This window comes from Lampetra fluviatilis (genome assembly GCF_964198595.1).
Source record: "Lampetra fluviatilis chromosome 48 unlocalized genomic scaffold, kcLamFluv1.1 SUPER_48_unloc_1, whole genome shotgun sequence".
Taxonomy (NCBI): domain Eukaryota; kingdom Metazoa; phylum Chordata; class Hyperoartia; order Petromyzontiformes; family Petromyzontidae; genus Lampetra; species Lampetra fluviatilis.
The window spans coordinates 173,210-188,209 of NW_027620429.1; the positions used below are offsets into that span (position 1 = coordinate 173,210).

Consider the following 15,000-nt stretch of genomic DNA (forward strand, 5'->3'; position numbering starts at 1 on the left):
CACCACCACTCACCACCCCCTCACCACCACTCACCACCCACTCACCACCCCCTCACCACCACTCACCACCACTCACCACCCCCTCACCACCACTCACCATCCCCCTCACCACCCCCCTCACCACCCCCTCACCACCCCCTCACCACCACTCACCACCCCCTCACCACCACTTACCACCACTCACCACCCCCCTCACCACCACTCACCATCCCCCTCACCACCACTCACCACCACTCACCACCCCCCTCACCACCCCCTCACCACCACTCACCACCCCCTCACCACCACTCACCACCACTCACCACCACTCACCACCCCCTCACCACCCCCCTCACCACCACTCACCATCCCCCTCACCACCACTCACCACCACTCACCACCCCCCTCACCACCACTCACCACCACTCACCACCCCCTCACCACCACTCACCATCCCCCCTCACCACCCCCCTCACCACCCCCTCACCACCACTCCACCACCCACTCACCACCACTCACCACCCCCCAACGCGGTACGCGTGGTTATGCAACAGCAGCAACACCAGACACAGCTCCACCAGGTAGCCTCTGGCAGGGATGTAGTGAATAAATAGATGGGTGAGTGAGTGGATGGGTGAGTGAGTGAGTGGGTGAGTGAGTGGATGGGTGAGTGGATGGGTGAGCGGGTGGGTGAGTGAGTGAACGAGTGGATGGGTGAGTGAGTGGATGGGTGACTGAGTGGGTGAGTGAGTGGGTGAGTGAGTGGATGGGTGGGTGATTGGGTGAGTGAGTTGATGGATGGGTGAGTGAGTGGATGGGTGAGTGAGTGAGTGGATGGGTGAGTGAGTGGGTGTGTGAGTGAACGAGTGGATGGGTGAGTGAGTAGGTGAGTGAGTGGGTGAGTAGGTGAGTGAGTAGGTGAGTGAGTGGGTGAGTGAGTGGATGGGTGAGTGAGTAGGTGAGTGAGTGGGTGAGTGAGTGGATGGGTGAGTGGGTGGGTGAGTGAACGAGTGGATGGGTGAGTGAATGGGTGGGTGAGTGAGTGGATGGGTGGGTGATTGGGTGAGTTGATGGATGGGTGAGTGAGTGAGTGAGTGGATGGGTGAGTGAGTGGGTGTGTGAGTGAACGAGTGGATGGGTGAGTGAGTGGATGGGTGACTGAGTGGGTGAGTGAGTGAGTGGGTGGGTGAGTGGATGGGTGGGTGATTGGGTGAGTTGATGGATGGGTGAGTGGATGGGTGAGTGAGTGAGTGGATGGGTGAGTGAGTGGGTGTGTGAGTGAACGAGTGGATGGGTGAGTGAGTAAGTAGGTGAGTGAGTGGGTGAGTGGGTGAGTAGGTGAGTGAGTAGGTGAGTGAGTGGGTGAGTGAGTGAACGAGTGGATGGGTGAGTGAGTGGGTGAGTGAGTGGATGGGTGAGTGGATGGGTGAGTGAGTGGGTGAGTGAGTGGGTGAGTGAGTGAACGAGTGGATGGGTGAGTGAGTGGATGGGTGACTGAGTGGGTGAGTGAGTGGCCCGCTCGCTGAGTTCACAATGACGTGTCTCTCTCTCTTGGTGAGTTCACAGTCACCATCCGCGTACCATCCACCCGTGACAGAGAGCCGAGTAGCTAATCGGATTTCTCTAGAAGTAAACAAACGAAGACGAGAAGACTTCAAGTGGCACAATTCATGTTTAAAAACCTCTCCAACATGGCGACTTTATTGCATGAAACCGTCACGAACCACCAACAGCGATGGGAGCCCCGCCCCCACGCCCGGAGCCCCTCCCCCTGGGGGCGGGGCTCTGCACGGCCCCCACCCCCCACACCCCCACACACCCCCCACGATCCATCCTGGGTTTAACCTGCAGCCTGGATTGTGTGAGGAGCTCACAAATCCTTGAAAGATCTGAAAAAAGTCCCATCGGTGAGCTCCTCCGGCAGGCAAGGCTGCGTTGGCTGGGTCATGAAACCCGCATGCCCAGCCACCGCATGCCCAAACAGCTTTTGTTCGGCCGGATCGAGGGGGCTAAACGGGCGCGGCACGGGCTAGAGAAGAGATGGAGTGATGTGGTACAGGAGGACGTGGAGCTGAGTGGACTTGCCGATGACCGGTACCAGCGGTGTCAAGATGGGCCTCAGTGGAGGAGGCTCATGAAGGACGCTGCTACTGGGCAGTTGGAGGCAGTCGCCCTCCAGAAATAATGGAGGGCGGAGGAGCGACGCTCACAACAACGAGCGGAGTGGCAGGTGGTAAAGCACAGCAAGTTGGCACAGTAGGGGCGATGGGTGGTGCATCAGCCACTCGTCTCGGTCCACCCCGTGGCACCTGGGCATGTCCGGTGACCTCCTGTCAACGAGCCTTCGACACGTCACGTGACCTCAAGGTGCACCTGGCCTGGCACAGGCGCCGTGGTGACGTCACCGTCACTTCGTGGCGAATGGCGGCTGTTGTTATTCTTTGGTGAGTGAGTGAGTGAGCGGACGAGTGTGTGGGTGAGTGGGATGAGCGAGCGGGCGGGTGAGTGAGCGGACGAGTGTGTGGGTGAGTGGATGAGCGAGTGAGCCGGTGAGCGAGGGGCGAGCGGGCGGGCGAGCGAGGGGGCGAGCGAGGGGGCGAGCGGGCGGGGCGAGCGAGGGGGGCGAGCGGGCGGGTGAGCGGGGAGTCATCTGTGGATTGGACTCTCACTCTCCCCCCTTCTTGCGATGGAACACGCGACCTCCGACTGTCTTGAGACGGAACACGGCACCGGCCACTTCGTCCGAACACGTCTTGAAGAACTGCCGAGGAAGAGGAGGAGGAGACACAGTGAGCCCACGTAGTCCGGCTGTGGTGCCTGTGTGGTTCAGTGGGTGGGTGAGCGGGTGGTTGAATGGGCGAGTGACTCAGTCAGTGGGTGAGTTGGTGGGTGAGTGAGTGGGTGCGTTGGTGGGTGAGTGAGTGGGTGAGTTGGTGGGTGAGTGAGTGGGTGAGTAAGTGGGTCACTGGGTGGAAGAATGGATAGGTGGATTAGTGAGTGGGTGGGTGAATGGGCGAGTGAGTGAATGGGCGAGTGGGTGAGCAAGTGGGTGAATGGGCGAGTGGGTGAATGGGCGAGTGGGTGAGCAAGTGGGTGAATGGGCGAGTGGGTGAATGGGCGAGTGGGTGAATGGGCGAGTGGGTGAATGGGCGAGTGGGTGAGCAAGTGGGTGAGCAAGTGGGTGAATGGGCGAGTGGGTGAATGGGCGAGTGGGTGATAGTGATTATTCTAATTGGTCCTGAGCCTCCCCTAGGTTGACTCAGCCTCAACTGAGTACCTGATGCGGTGTCTACACATCGCTAGCACTGGGGAGACAAAGGCGGCTGGGCGTGGTGCTGGCCACCCACCCCCTCGTGTGCCTCGCTCGCCAACAGCACTTGCCCCAACAGCCTATTACAGGCTACACGGGGAACCTTTGTCTGTGTGGGTCCTCACCTTGCTGGCTTTGTCTGCTTTGAGGTTCACCGCTCCATATCCACCGCCGTGGGTCGAGTTCTAGTAAAACAACAGCAGCACGTGACTCAGCCAAACAACAACAACAACAACACAACAACAACACAACAACAACAACAACACAAACACAACATGGCATGGCACGCGACGTAGTGGGAGCCAGTGAATTAGAAGGTGAGTCGGTGAGTACGTAGGTGAGTCGGTAATGTAGGGGAGTCGGTAGGTGAGTAGGTGGTGAGTAGGTGGGTGAGTAGTTGGGTGAGTAGGTGAGTCGGGAATGTAGGTGAGTAGGTGGATGAGTAGGTGAGTGAGTAGGTGGGTGAGTAGGTAGGTGAGTAGGTGGGTGAGTAGGTGGGTGAGTAGGTGGGTGAGTAGGTAGGTAAGTAGGTGGGTGAGTAGGTGGGTGAGTAGATGGGTGAGTAGGTAGGTAAGTAGGTGGGTGAGTAGGTGGGTGAGTAGGTAGGTGAGTAGGTGGGTGAGTAGGTAGGTAAGTAGGTGAGTGAGTAGGTGGGTGAGTAGGTAGGTGAGTAGGTGGGTGAGTAGGTGGGTGAGTAGGTGGGTGAGTAGGTGGGTGAGTAGGTAGGTAAGTAGGTGGGTGAGTAGGTGAGTGGGTAGGTGAGTGAGTAGGTAGGTGAGTAGGTGGGTGAGTAGGTGGGTGAGTAGTTGGGTGAGTAGGTGGGTGAGTAGGTGGGTGAGTAGGTGGGTGAGTAGGTGGGTGAGTAGGTGGGTGAGTAGGTGGGTGAGTAGGTAGGTAAGTAGGTGGGTGAGTAGGTGAGTGGGTAGGTGAGTGAGTAGGTAGGTGAGTAGGTGGGTGAGTAGGTGGGTGAGTAGGTGGGTGAGTAGGTGGGTGAGTAGGTGGGTGAGTAGGTGGGTGAGTAGGTGGGTGAGTAGGTAGGTAAGTAGGTGGGTGAGTAGGTGGGTGAGTAGGATGGGTGAGTAGGTAGGTAAGTAGGTGGGGTGAGTAGGTGGGTGAGTTGGTAGGTGAGTAGGTGGGGTGAGTAGGTAGGTAAGTAGGTGAGTGAGTAGGTGGGTGAGTAGGTAGGTGAGTAGGTGGGTGAGTAGGTGGGTGAGTAGGTGGGTGAGTAGGGTGGGTGAGTAGGTGGGTGAGTAAGTTGGTGAGTAAGTTGGTGAGAAGTTGGGTGAGTAGGTGGGTGAGTAGGTAGGTGAGTAGGTAGGTGAGTAGGTGGGTGAGTAGTTGGGCGAGTAGGTGGGCGAGTAGGTGGGCGAGTAGGTGGGTGGGTAGGTGGGTGAGTAGGTGGGTGAGTAGTTGGGGTGAGTAGGTGAGTCGGGGAATGTAGGTGAGTAGGTGGATGAGTAGTTGGGTGAGTAGGTGAGTGAGTAGGTGGGTGAGTAGGTAGGTGAGTAGGTGGGTGAGTAGGTGGGTGAGTAGGTGGGTGAGTAGGTAGGTAAGTAGGTGGGTGAGTAGGTGGGTGAGTAGGTAGGTAAGTAGGTGGGTGAGTAGGTGGGTGAGTAGGTAGGTGAGTAGGTGGGTGAGTAGGTAGGTAAGTAGGTGAGTGAGTAGGTGGGTGAGTAGGTAGGTGAGTAGGTGGGTGAGTAGGTGGGTGAGTAGGTGGGTGAGTAGGTAGGTAAGTAGGTGGGTGAGTAGGTGAGTGGATAGGTGAGTGAGTAGGTAGGTGAGTAGGTGGGTGAGTAGGTGGGTGAGTAGGTGGGTGAGTAGGTGGGTGAGTAGGTGGGTGAGTAAGTTGGTGAGTAAGTTGGTGAGTAGGTGGGTGAGTAGTTGGGTGAGTAGGTGGGTGAGTAGGTGGGTGAGTAGGTGGGTGAGTAAGTTGGTGAGTAAGTTGGTGAGTAGTTGGGTGAGTAGGTGGGTGAGTAGGTAGGTGAGTAGGTAGGTGAGTAGGTGGGTGAGTAGTTGGGCGAGTAGGTGGGCGAGTAGGTGGGCGAGTAGGTGGGTGGGTAGGTGGGTGAGTAGGTGGGTGGGTAGGTGGGTGAGTAGGTGGGTGAGTAGGTGGGTGAGTAGTTGGGTGAGGTAGGTGGGTGAGTAGGTAGGTGAGTAGGTAGGTGAGTAGTTGGGCGAGTAGTTGGGCGAGTAGGTGGGCGAGTAGGTGGGCGAGTAGTTGGGTGAGTAGTTGGGTGAGTAGGTGGGTGAGTAGGTGGGTGGGTAGGTGAGTAGGTAATGTAGGTGAGTAGGTGGGTGAGTAGGTGGGCGAGTAGTTGGGTGAGTAGGTGGGTGGGTAGGTGAGTAGGTGGGTGAGTAGGTGGGTGAGTAGGTGGGTGAGTAGTTGGGTGAGTAGGTGGGTGAGTAGATGGGTGAGTAGGTAGGTGAGTAGGTAAGTGGGTAGGTGGGTGAGTAGGTGGATGAGTAGGTGGGTGAGTAGGTGAGTATGTAGGTGGGTAGGTGGGTGAGTATGTAGGTGAGTAGGTAATGTAGGTGAGTAGGTGGTGAGTAGGTGGGTGAGTAGGTGGGTGAGTAGGTGGGTGAGTAAGTTGGTGAGTAGGTGGGTGAGTAGGTGGGTGAGTAGGTGTGTGGGTAGGTGGGTGAGTAGTTGGGCGAGTAGGTGGGCGAGTAGGTGGGCTAGTAGGTGGGTGAGTAGGTGGGTGAGTAGGTGGGTGAGTGGGTGGGTGGGTAGGTGAGTAGGTGGGTGAGTAGGTGGATGGGTAGGTGAGTAGGTAGGTGAGTAGGTAAGTGAGTAGGTGGGTGGGTAGGTGGGTGGGTAGGTGAGTAGGTAGGTGAGTAGGTGGGTGAGTAGGTAGGTGGGTGGGTAGGTGAGTAGGTAGGTGAGTAGGTGGGTGGGTAAATGAATAGGTGGGTGAGTAGGTGGGTGTGTAGGTGAGTAGGTAGGTGAGTAGGTAGGTGAGTAGGTGGGTGAGTAGGTGGGTGAGTAGGTGGGTGAGTAGGTGAGTAGGTAGGTGAGTCACCATTTCGTTTCCCCGGCTGATCTCTCCGTATATGGGGCTCATTGTCTCCATCCAGTCCTGGTACATATCCTCAGCCTCACTGCCTCCCCCACTGAAACCAACACCATCATCAGCAGCATCATCAGTATCATCATTTGTGGTAGCATCATCAGTATCAGCAGCTGCAATATCATTATCATCATCAGCATGAGTATCATCAGTATCAGCAGCGGCAATATCACTATCATCATCAGCATGAGCATCATCGTGTGTGCATGTGTGTGTGTGTACACGTGTGTGCACGTGTGTACACGTGTGTGTGTGTGTACACGTGTGTGTGTGTACACGTGCGTGCGTGCGTGTACGTGTGTGTGTGTACACGTGTGTGTGTGTGTACACGTGTGTGTGTGTACACGTGCGTGCGTGCGTGTACGTGTGTGTGTGTACACGTGTGTGTGTGTACGTGTGTGTGCACGTGTACGTGTGTGTGTGTACACGTGTACGTGTGTACGTGTGTGTGTACGTGTGTGTGTGTGTACACGTGTACGTGTGTACGTGTCCACGTGTGTGTGTGTGTACGTGTGTGTGTGTACACGTGTACACGTGTACACGTGTGTGTGTGTACGTGTGTGTGTGTGTGTATGTGTGTGTGTGTACACGTGTACACGTGTGTGTGTGTGTACGTGTGTGTGTGTACGTGTGTGTGTGTACGTGTGTGTGCGTGTACACGTGTGTGTGCGTGTACACGTGTGTGTGTGTGTACGTGTGTGTGTGTGTGCGTGTGTGTGCGTGTGTGTGTGTGTGCGTGTGTGTGCGTGTACGTGTGTGTGTGTGTGTACGTGTGTGTGTGTACGTGTGTGTACACGTGTACACGTGTGTGTGTGTGTGTACGTGTGTGTGTGTGCGTGTGTGTGCGTGTACACGTGTGTGTGCGTGTACGTGTGTGTGTGCGTGTACGTGCGTGCACGTGTGTGTGTACACGTGTGTACGTGTGCCCACGCGAGCCCCTTGCCTGGCCAGCTGCTGCAGCAGGCGCCCGTTGTCCCGGGCGAGGGCGGCGGCGTCCGCGAGGCGGCCCTGCAGGGCCAGGCGGGCCCCCAGGCGCGCCGCGTGGCCCGCCAGCACGGGGCCCCGCACCGTCGCCTCCGCCAGCGCCCGCGACTCCGTCACCGCCACGGAGCGCGTCACCACCCGCGTCACCGTCCTCGTCGTCGTCGTCGTCGCGTTGTCGTAGCAACCACCGCCGCCGGCGTGGCAACCAATGGGGGTGAAGCTCAGCTGCAGCTGGAAGGGAAGCTCCTTCACCTGGGACAGCGCTGCAGGAGGGGGGGGGGGGGAGTCTCCCCCGTAGGAGGTGGAGGAGGTGGAGGAGATAGAGGAGGTGGAGGAGGTGGAGGAGGTGGAGGAGGTGGAGGAGGTGGAGATTGAGGAGATGGTGGAGATGGAGGAGATTGAGGAGATGGAGGAGGTGGAGGAGGTGGAAGAGGTGGAGGAGGTGGAGATTGAGGAGATGGTGGAGATGGTGGAGATTGAGGAGATGGAGGAGGTGGAGGAGGTGGAGGAGGTGGAGGTGGTGGAGGAGGAGATGGAGGTGGAGGAGATGGAGGAGATGGAGATGGAGGAGATGGTGGAGATGGAGAAGATGGAGGAGGTGGAGGAGGTGGAGGAGATGGAGGAGATGGAGATGGAGGAGATGGTGGAGATGGAGGAGATGGAGGAGATGGAGGAGGTGGAGGAGATGGAGATGGAGGAGATGGTGGAGATGGAGGAGATGGAGAAGATGGAGGAGGTGGAGGAGGTAGAGGAGATGGAGGAGATGGAGATGGAGGAGATGGAGAAGATGGAGGAGGTGGAGGAGGTGGAGGAGGTGGAGGAGGTGGAGGTGGAGGAGGTGGAGGAGGTGGAGGTGGAGGTGGTGGAGGAGGTGGAGATGGAGGAGATGGAGGAGATGGAGAAGATGGAGGAGATGGAGGAGATGGAGGAGGTGGAGGAGGTGGAGGAGATGGAGGAGGTGGAGGAGGTGGAGGAGATGGAGGAGGTGGAGGAGGTGGAGGAGATGGAGGAGGTGGAGGAGATGGAGGAGGTGGAGGAGGTGGCGGAGGTGGAGGAGGTGGAGGAGGTGGAGGAGATGGAGGAGGTGGAGGAGATGGAGGAGGTGGAGATGGAGGAGATGGTGGAGATGGAGGAGATGGAGAAGATGGAGGAGGTGGAGGAGGTGGAGATTGAGGAGATGGTGGAGATGGTGGAGATTGAGGAGATGGAGGAGGTGGAGGAGGTGGAGGAGGTGGAGGTGGTGGAGGAGGAGGTGGAGGAGATGGAGGAGATGGTGGAGATGGAGGAGATGGAGAAGATGGAGGAGGTGGAGGAGGTGGAGGAGGTGGAGGAGGTGGAGGTGGTGGAGAAGGTGGAGATGGAGGAGATGGTGGAGATGGAGGAGATGGAGAAGATGGAGGAGATGGAGGAGATGGAGGAGGTGGAGGAGGTGGAGGAGATGGAGGAGGTGGAGGAGGTGGAGGAGATGGAGGAGGTGGAGGAGATGGAGGAGATGGAGGAGGTGGAGGAGGTGGAGGAGGTGGAGGAGGTGGAGGAAATGGAGGAGGTGGAGGAGATGGAGGAGGTGGAGATGGTGGAGATGGAGGAGATGGAGAAGATGGAGGATATGGAGGAGGTGGAGGAGGTGGAGGAGGTGGAGATTGAGGAGATGGTGGAGATGGTGGAGATTGAGGAGATGGAGGAGGTGGAGGAGGTGGAAAAGGTGGAGGTGGTGGAGGAGGAGATGGAGGAGGTGGAGGAGATGGAGGAGGTGGAGATGGAGGAGATGGTGGAGATGGTGGAGATTGAGGAGATGGAGGAGGTGGAGATGGAGGAGATGGTGGAGATGGAGATGGAGAAGATGGAGGAGATGGAGGAGGTGGAGGAGGTGGAGATTGAGGAGATGGTGGAGATGGTGGAGATTGAGGAGATTGAGGAGATGGAGGAGGTGGAGGAGGTGGAGGTGGTGGAGGAGGAGATGGAGGAGGTGGAGGAGGTGGAGATGGAGGAGATGGTGGAGATGGTGGAGATTGAGGAGATGGAGGAGGTGGAGGTGGTGGAGGAGGAGATGGAGGAGGTGGAGGAGATGGAGAAGATGGAGGAGGTGGAGGAGGTGGAGGAGGTGGAGGTGGTGGAGGAGGAGATGGAGGAGGTGGAGGAGGTGGAGGAGGTGGAGGAGGTGGAGATTGAGGAGATGGTGGAGATGGTGAGATTGAGGAGATGGAGGAGGTGGAGGTGGTGGAGGAGGAGATGGAGGAGGTGGAGATGGAGGAGATGGTGGAGATGGTGGAGATTGAGGAGATGGAGGAGATGGAGGAGGTGGAGGAGGAGATGGAGGAGGTGGAGGAGATGGAGGAGATGGAGGAGATGGAGGAGGAGATGGTGGAGATGGAGGAGATGGAGGAGATTGAGGAGATGGACCGCTTACCCAAAGCAGCCGTTGCATCTGCATGAGTCACAGTCCTAAACCTCGCCCATTTACCCTCGACATCAGGAGGAGTGGGGGACGATGCCAACCCCAGCCACTAGAGATGATGACATTCTCGCTTGAAACTGTCATCAGCTAGCTGAGACCAGGCCACTGGGTTTGAATGGGGTCCTGGGTGTACATCCCACCACCGGAGTGGAAGAATGGCAGGCGCATCTTACAGATGACAAGTCGATGGGCAGAGGGCAGATCAGCTCCACGGTAGGTCCTGGTGTCAAGGACATGGGCTCGCATCCACTGTTCCATCACTATGTAGTCCAGCAGATGTTCTTGCTTGGACCCGGCATGCATCCATGATGTTGTGTGGATGCGCCGATGCCAAAACAGCGTGTTGGTAATTACAAGCCCATGGGCTGCACAAAAATCTAGCAGCCTCCTACTGTTGTTATTGAGCTGATCTGGCCCATGCCTTCCAATCGCTCCAGACCAGGTGCCAGCATCATGACCATCTCGGGCATTGAAGTCACCCAACAAGATGACTCTATCCCGAGGGTTCACTTTAGCCAGCACCTGTGACAGGAAGTCATAGAAGGCATCTGACTCATCGGCCTTGCCTGCATCCCTCCATGAATGTTCGTCTTCGGTGGGGGCATAAGTAACCACGACCACCACTCCTCGCCTCCTGTTGATGGGAAGGCGAGCCCAAAGTAGCCTAGGGCTTACAGCTTCCCACACCTCACCGTCACGCTCCCACGCCCCCTCCATTCTTTTGCTCAGAAGAAGAGCTTGTTGTTTCCTACCCCGAGTGCAGAACTGTTCACCGCCTCATCATGACTGGAGCCAGAACCGCTCCACTGGACCTCCTGAATGCCACAGAGATCCAGGCGGTACTGGTCCAGTTCCCGACAAAGGGGTGGCAGCCTCACCTCCGCAGTGAGCGTTCGAACATTCCACGTGGCCATCCGTAGTGGCTTTTCGTTGTTTCTGGAGGAGCCCCGAGTGTGAAGATTCAATCTCCTGGCTCTGCCAAATGGGGTTTGGCCAGGAGACATCATAGACGCCTGTGCCCCCGGGGCCTCCGGCACGAGCTTATTAGTTAGATATTTCAGTCGTGGTTGAGTGGTAATTTATTGAAGGTGGAGGGGGGTTACCAGCCCCTCGCACCCATCCAGAGCCCCCATTTGGCCGCTGTGGTGGTCACAGACGCCATGAGGGGAAAGGCCAATCGGAATTGGCCCTCCCCCCCACAGCACTGCCCACGACAGCGTTGCTCGTCCGGCACCGCGAGGAGGTAGGGGGTTGTTTTGCCAGACCCACACACACAGACCCACACACACAGACACACACACAGACACACACACACAGACACACACACACAGACAGACACACAGACACACACAGACACACACACGCAGATACACACACACAGACACACACACAGACACACAGACACACACAGACACAGATACACACAGACACACACACACACACACAGACACACACACACTGACACAGACACACACACACACACACAGACACACACAGACACACACACACAGATACACACAGATACACACACACACACAGACACACACACACACAGACAGACACACACACACAGACACACACAGACACACAGACACACACACACAGACACACACACACAGACACACAGACACACACACACAGACACACACACACAGACACACACACACAGACACACACACACAGACACACACACACACAGACACACAGACACACACACAGACACACACACACACAGACAGACACACACACAGACACTCACACACAGACACTCACCGGCCTCGTGACCCGGCCTGGCCTCGAACTCGAAGCTGATCTCCGTGTCGGCGGTGGCTCCTCCCACGAGGCGCGTCACGACGCTGCTGCCCCGCCCCCCCGCCCCCCCCCACCTCGCCGTGGCCCCGCCCCCCCGCGGCGGAGACCTCCTCCTCGTCCTCGTTGAGGGCCCTGAGGTGCGAGCTGAGCAGCAGCGTTGCCGTGACGACGACGGCGACCACCGCCCCCCCCACCCCCCACACCCCCTCCCCCCCCTCCACCACCGCGGAGAACGCCCCGCGGAGCTGCTGGGGGGGGCAGCGCAGCACCTGGGGGGGGGGTGGGGGGTGGGGGGGGTGTGAAGGGGGGGGTGTGAGGGGGGGGGTGTGAGTGGGGGGTGTGAGGGGTGGGGGGGGTGTGAGGGGTGTGAGGGGGTGGGGGGTGGGGGGGTATGAGGGGGGTGGGGGGGGTGTGAGGGGGGGTGTGAGGGGGTGGGGGGTGGGGGTGGGGGGGTATGAGGGGGGTGGGGGGGGTGTGAGGGGGTGGGGGGTGGGGGTGGGGGGGTATGAGGGGGGTGGGGGGGGTGTGAGGGGGGGTGTGAGGGGGTGGGGGGTGGGGGTGGGGGGGTATGAGGGGGGTGGGGGGGGTGTGAGGGGGTGGGGGGTGGGGGTGGGGGGGTATGAGGGGGGTGGGGGGGGTGTGAGGGGGGGTGTGAGGGGGTGGGGGGTGGGGGTGGGGGGGTATGAGGGGGGTGGGGGGGGTGTGAGGGGGTGGGGGGTGGGGGTGGGGGGGTATGAGGGGGGTGTGAGGGGGGCGTGAGGGGGGTGTGAGGGGGGTGTGAGGGGGGGGCGTGAGGGGGAGGGTGAGGGGGGTGTGAGGGGGGTGTGAGGGGGGTGGGGGGGGGTGTGAGGGGGGTGTGTGAGGGGTGGGGGGGTGTGAGGAGGAGGGTGAGGGGGGTGTGATGATGGTGATGGTGGTGGTGATGGTAATGATGGTGATGATGGTGGTGGTGATGATAGTGGTGATGATGGTGATGGTGGTGATGATGATGATGGTGATGATGATGGTGATGATGGTGGTGATGGTGGTGATGGTGATAATGATGGTGATGATGATGGTGGTGATGATGGTGATGGTGGTGATGATGATGGTGATGATGATGGTGATGATGGTGGTGATGGTGATGATGTTGTCTGTGCGAGTGACTCACGGTGCCCCCCGTGCGGTCCGCGACGCTGCCCAGCTCAGCCACGCGGCAGTCAGTGCCGTCCAGAGTCACGATGGACACCACCACCCTGAACACGCTCACAGTGTGACACACACACACACAGTGAACCATCACAGTGACACACACACACACACACAGTGAACCATCACAGTGACACACACACACACACAGTGACACACACACACACAGTGACACACACACAGTGTACACACTCACAATGCGGGCTACATGACCCAGCCAACGCAGCCTTGCCTGCCGGAGGAGCTCACCGATGGGACTTTGTCCAGATCTTTCAAGGATTTGTGAGCTCCTCACACAATCCAGCCTGCAGGTTAAACCCAGGATGGATCGTAGGCAGGCCAGCCTAAATAAAGATGTTCCATTAGGGGGGTCCACGTTTTGCAAGCGTAGAGAAGGGAGGGAATGACTGTGGCCGAGAAGACCTGAAGCTTCGTGCGGAGCGACAGACCAGGTAGCTTCCACACAGCGTTACGCAACCGATGAAAAGATAATGCCGCTCGACTGATTGGGAGTGAGACCTCTGCTGTTAAACTGGAGCCGGTCATAAGCACACTGCCCAGGTATGGGGAACTCTCCACTCTCTCCACAACTGCCCCATCACCGATTGGGAGTTGTGGGGGTGGAGTGTCCGATGGTACAAAATACCCAGGCAGGTGCTTAGTTTTGGTAGGGCTGATGGTAAGGCCCCACCGCTTTGTGGCACGCTCCAGTCTCAGCAGCAGCGTCTCCAACTCCTCTTCTGAATGAGCAGCTATTACCAGATCATCGGCATACATAACGTGGTTGACCAATAGGGAGCCATCCCTGACCGCACCCGGGCGTCGATCAGCCTCCCATTGTATCTGTACCAGACGGAAATTCATCCGGAACAGCTAATGAAGGCTTCACGAACTACGCAGTCAAAATAGATGTTAAATAATGTGGAAGCCAGAGGACATCCCTGTCGCACCCCAAAGTGAACAGGGAATGGCTCTGACTCCCGGCCACGTAGTTTTACCTGGGCCCGCTCACCATCATGAAAGACGTTAATGATCGTGAGCAGCGGGTCAGGGACTCTGAAAGCACGAAGAACAACCCAGAGCCCAGGCCTACTGATGGTATCATAGGCCTTGACCAGGTCAATAATGCAGAGATGTAGGTCTTGTTTGAATTCCCTACACATCTGCTGTAGCAGACGGACAGAAAATATGACATCTGTGCAGGACCGCCCTTTCCTGAAACCGCATTGGGGCTCCACAAGCCTCTCCTCAGCGTGCCTAGCAAGGCGATGTTGAATAATTCTTGCCAGGACCTTTCCCGGCACACTGAGGAGTGAAATGCCCCTGTAGTTGTTACAGTCTGTGCGGTCCCCCTTCTTAAAGAGGGGGACCACCAGGGCATCCTTCCAATCTTGCGGAACCCATCCAGTGGTCTAAACTATTATTTTTATGTCATGTAGGGCAGTCTGCACAAACGCCACCCTCCCTGAGCATTTCGCTTGGGAGATCATCTCTGCCCGGTGCCTTTCCTGGTCTCAGACTCTGGATCGCCTTCAGTACTTCCTCAACAGATGGCACTTTAGCCAGCCACTCACAGGGGGTGACTTCTTCCAATATTTGAGGCACCGCAGCCTCAGCAGGGTCATCCCCACTTTGTGCCACGATGTTTTCCAGGCTGAGGGGTTTCACCTCCCCCAGGACTTTACAGAAATGCTCAGCAATCGGAGATTGGATCACCGTTTTCCCCCCTAATTATGGTAATAGGTGTAGCGCTGCAGATTACTTTTTTGATGGAGTTAAAAAGTGATTTGTGATCGCGGGCCATTGAGACAGATTCCATCTCCTCAGCAACCCGCGACCACCACCCATCCTTGCAGCGCCTCACGGCTCTCAGAACCTCCGAGCGAAGGCTGCGGTAAGCCTCCTCATTCTACGACGTGGGATGCTGTAGCCGATGAGAGTGGGCCTGTCGCTTTTTCTCAACTAACCTGAACACCTCCTCTGTCAGCCAGGGTCTCTGCGGAGGTCTGGACCGTGTACCCAAAGCAGCCATTGTAGCTGCATGAGTCACAGTCCTAAACCTCGCCCATTTCCCTTCGACATCAGGAGGAGTGGGGGACGATGCCAACCCCAGCCGCAAGCGATGATGAAATTCTCGCTTGCAACTTTCATCAGCTAGCTGAGACCAGGCCACTGTGGGTTTGAATGGGGTCCTGGGTGTACAC

At 57.7% G+C, this 15,000-nt stretch overlaps 1 protein-coding gene across 1 annotated transcript in view; it reads right to left on the reverse strand.

The window, feature by feature from the left end:
* Positions 1–2,592: 2,592 nt before the first annotated feature.
* LOC144953853 (uncharacterized) overlaps positions 2,593–15,000 on the reverse strand; it is an 18,678-nt gene continuing 6,270 nt past the window's right edge. Inside the window, exons 6-12 of the mRNA XM_078884508.1 lie at positions 12,759–12,843; positions 11,810–11,877; positions 11,570–11,718; positions 7,301–7,604; positions 6,310–6,400; positions 3,415–3,474; positions 2,593–2,740 (exon numbers count right to left, since the gene is read on the reverse strand). Of these exons, the coding sequence (XP_078740634.1) occupies positions 2,645–2,740; positions 3,415–3,474; positions 6,310–6,400; positions 7,301–7,604; positions 11,570–11,718; positions 11,810–11,877; positions 12,759–12,843 (853 nt within the window). The 3' untranslated portion in view covers positions 2,593–2,644. The remainder of the gene's footprint in view (positions 2,741–3,414; positions 3,475–6,309; positions 6,401–7,300; positions 7,605–11,569; positions 11,719–11,809; positions 11,878–12,758; positions 12,844–15,000) is intronic.